Genomic DNA, 3,919 nt, shown 5'->3' with positions numbered 1-3,919 from the left:
GGCACATGGAGTTAGGCCTCTGTCCACATTGCGCGCCTGGTTTCAAGGTCACCCAGTCAGAGCTGTGATGTCTTGCCAAATGTATCTTGTCACGTGTGTAGCTTCTCAGAGTGCACTACACACCTGACTCCAACGCAATGTACTAACCACTTTAAGGGAGAGAGTGAGCGCCGTTACGTCTTCATGACTTTCCTGTGATATTCTTTATTGGATCACTGACCATCTCTAAGGATCGAGGTGCCCAATAGTTGCTTTGTTACTAGACTTTCCTTCTAGGAAAGTCACTTTACAGTGTAAAATCCGCTTTGCCGCAACATCAGGAATAGATGTTGAAAGTATCTATACAATCTTCTCAACCTCTGAACAGATTTCTCCAAAGTAAATATGCACGCAATTTTGTACGATGTACACTAAGTCAACTATTAAAAGAACACCAAGGATTATAGCAAGTTTATTAGCTTAAACAGACCGATAATGTCATGCATGTTGAATATTACATTTTCAAAATCTTAGCCTGGATGAAGGTGCTAGAGCTGTCTATAACCGTAGCGGGCTCCGGGGACGAGGACTGTGTCGGTGACTGTGCGGTAGTCCGTGAACACTGTGCTCTTAGTATTGATGTTTGTTCTCACCAGCGTTGTCGTGTACGACAGCCTGTTGGGAGTAAATTGGTCAATTAGCCAGTACCTTTACAAGTAATCAAGAGGCTGGCAGTTATAGTACAGTACTACCGACTTGACATCGAACTTACACTTGGGTAGCAGTAGTAGTGTAAGTAGTCTGCATGATGACGTACGATGTGTGGGCGAGGGTCACGTAGTCTAAAGACCTTTCAGTCACAATCCTGAAGTCTGACTGCACATACGTGACCGTTAGTGTTGAAGGTCTGACAACTACCGTTGTCTGGAGGGCGACGCGGTCATCCACCGGTGTCTGCGCCACCTGTGTAAGACAACACTTAAATAGTCTAAGCTCAGCGTCCAGACCATCATTAATCACAATACATACCAAGTACTCACCGCGCGTGTTCCAGTGGTGACAGTCTGGACGGTGAGGGAAGTGAGGGTGACAGCCACACTCTGGAAAGCCTGATCAGTAAGGGTAACAAAGCGGTCGATGGTGAAGAGCTGGGTGACAGTGGGGTTAAATAGTGCATCCACTCTGCTCACTTGAGGACTGCCATACCTTGCCCCAGCGTAAGGAGCCGGACCGCTGCTGCCAGAGGTAGCTCGAGGTCCGCTGCTAACCTGTCCAGCCCTGTCACCACCGCCGACTCCTTGACCAGAACTGCTAGCTGGACCGCCGCCTTGGCCGAGGTTAATACCAACTCCTTGACCGCCGGCAAGGCCTAGTCCAGCACCCAGAAGTGGACCGCTGCCGACGCCCGGGCCGCCACCTACAACTGGGCCGCCGCTCTGTTGACCCGATGACCCCTGAGAGCTGGCACCTCCCTGTCCTCGGGTCTGACTGCCATAACCAGAGCCAGGCTGATGGGTTGGGGAAGGTATATAGTAGTTTATATAGTGCATAGAAATAAGCTGTAGCAAGTTACCTGTAAAATGTTTTAAAAAATTTTGGCTAATCAAAATTTAGCAGGCACTTTTGATAAAAATAAATAATGCCATGCAACTTTCTATAATCCTTTTTCACTAGGTTTTTACATATATTGCAGACTAGATTATTAATGTAGTTGTAGCCAGGTCTTTAAAACAATGCAATGTCACTAGTTATTCTTTGTAACGACAAACGTTACAACTGTTTGTGCCATGGTAGCATTATAAAAGTTTCAGGTATCTTTTAAGCGACTTGTGGAAACAATATGTGACTGTTAAGGTTTCGAGAGAAGCAGATTCTTTACATTTTTTAATTGGAGCCTTTCCCAAATGACAATATACCCCCCCCCCCCCATAAGTTCCTGGAGGAGGAGGAGGGGGGAAAGAGTTATCAGGTTAAAGTGCCAAGTCATTAAAACTTTACAGCCCTGGTAAGGAGTCAGAATAAGAATTAGGCCCCCCCCCCCAAGGAATGGTGCACAATCACCGACTGTCCGAGATTGAACGCCGACCTGCACGAAGCGAGACCGCTGCTCCACTACCTAGCCTAAATGGTTACACAGGTTACAGAGGGAGGGTGGGGAAATTTGTGGCGAAATTATAGTTTTAATTGCTTTCATATCCTAGATACAAAAAAAAAAAAAAAAAAAAAAAAGACTATGCATTTAGAAACGCCGCAAGATTTAATTGCTCGTTTCTTATGCTTAGTAAGGTGGTCTATCCTCTCCCCAAAAGGAAACTTTCGGGGAAAGGAGAGGGCAGGAGGTCAATTACAGTAATCAGTTTAGAGCTTAGCCAGGAAATATGAAGACCCAATGTCCTAGACATTGGGGATTATAAACGCGCGACACATTAGTAATCGAGTTTACAAGTTGCAACACTAATTCGGAAACGTTCAAACTTTAAATTTATAGAAGTCTGAGACAAGTTCTGCCTCTAGGCCACCTCATCTATTAAGAAGATATGCTCAATACACTTATCACACTAACGTTATACATGGCGCGATCGACCAAGGTGTGTCAGAGATCACTCCGGACGTATGTTAGAAGTGTCATCACGGTCCTTGTGGATTTGTTAAAGATGCTGCCAACAGGCGAATTTTGTCAGACTTAGTCTCATGGAGAAAAGTAGTTAGGGTAGCTGAATGTTCATCTCTTCAATAAATACCGATAAAACGTCATTAAGCGGGCAAGAAAACTAATCAAATTCGTGGTGTGCGGATACACCAACCAGGTACGTTGGTACAATACTAGCTATATCAAGATCACTAATTAGATATGCAGGGTTATGGCTTAAAGAAGACATTTATGGTTATGCGAGAAGAAATTACCCTATTTTTCAGTTTAAGTAGTTTACCATTTTAGCTTTCACATTTTAACTTTTGGTAAAGCCTAAGCATAGCTAGCCTAGGGAAAATTAAATAGCCATGCAATTTCATTGGCAAGAAGTCTTGTCGAGATTCCCTGGGATTTATAATGTCACAGGTACACAGTATCAAGTTTTTCTAGGAAACATTAAATTTATAGTCACTTACGGTGGAAGGTTGTGCAACGACCAACACCCGAGACATCGCCAGGGTCGTCCATAGAACTAATAACCAAAAACTGGAACACATCTGAAATTTATACCAACTCCTTTAATAGTCAAAATAGGAGGTTTGAGAATAGTTTCGCAGATACTGGCGGAACTTCATAGGAAAACCGTTATAACAGACATACATATTTATTTATTTCTAGTTTCACAAGATTAGCAACCAACAAACAAATCTTTTGGAAAAAGTGAAATACCTAAGCTATTATCAAACATTAACTTTACTGCACACCAATAACTTAAGACAAACTTACTACTACAACACACACAAACCTTGTAATACCGGAAGAGTATTGTCAGTAAAGGAAGCAATGACTAGAATGTCAAGCACAAGAACGCTGCCCGCCTTGTTGCCTTCCCCACACACTACAAACAGACACACTAACGACAGACTGTGAAACAAGGATAGGAAAGCTCCCTATAAAATGTATGTTCATGTATCACCCAACCCAACGCTCTACCAACCTATTAGCGCCATCTATTGACGGGCGCGGCCACTACAGGAGAAAGTGGTACTATTTCATTCCGTTCCCAATTACATTAAATCATTGACTTTCTTGAGTAATTGTTAAGATTGTCTGGTTTTTAATTATAATAATTATTAATTTAGTTGTCTTCTACGTTATATAGTTTGTAGTTTGTACTTCACTGTACTTCAATAATCACAATGTTTCCAGTGATTTTACTGAGTTTAACCTCATATATAAATACAAATATTAAACATATATTAGTCCATAATGAGGTGAGACAAATCAAATAACCAGTCTCGCGAGACT

The 3,919-nt window shown here is 42.5% G+C and overlaps 1 protein-coding gene across 1 annotated transcript; it reads right to left on the bottom strand.

The window, feature by feature from the left end:
- Positions 1–435: 435 nt before the first annotated feature.
- Positions 436–3,547, bottom strand: LOC123771274 (uncharacterized). The gene is made up of 5 exons (XM_045763746.2): positions 3,417–3,547; positions 3,088–3,168; positions 1,020–1,487; positions 752–942; positions 436–654 (listed from the first exon to the last, which is right to left on the bottom strand). Exons 2-5 carry the CDS (start codon positions 3,166–3,168, stop codon positions 528–530), a joined length of 867 nt encoding a protein of 288 aa, XP_045619702.1. The 5' UTR covers positions 3,417–3,547; the 3' UTR covers positions 436–527.
- Between the last annotated feature and the right edge of the window lie 372 nt (positions 3,548–3,919).

This window comes from Procambarus clarkii, chromosome 54 (assembly GCF_040958095.1).
Source record: "Procambarus clarkii isolate CNS0578487 chromosome 54, FALCON_Pclarkii_2.0, whole genome shotgun sequence".
Lineage (NCBI taxonomy): Eukaryota > Metazoa > Arthropoda > Malacostraca > Decapoda > Cambaridae > Procambarus > Procambarus clarkii.
This window is presented reverse-complemented; position numbering and strand designations above follow the sequence as displayed.

Bases quoted from the DNA above. Each gene is read 5' to 3' on its own strand.
- LOC123771274 (XM_045763746.2), bottom strand. From the start codon at position 3,168: ATGTGTTCCAGTTTTTGGTTATTAGTTCTATGGACGACCCTGGCGATG. The intron at 943-1,019 runs GTGAGTACTTGG...TGTCTTACACAG, and splicing joins TCACCACTGGAACACGCGCG to GTGGCGCAGACACCGGTGGA. The intron at 655-751 runs GTAAGTTCGATG...TACTCCCAACAG, and splicing joins ACTACTACTGCTACCCAAGT to GCTGTCGTACACGACAACGC.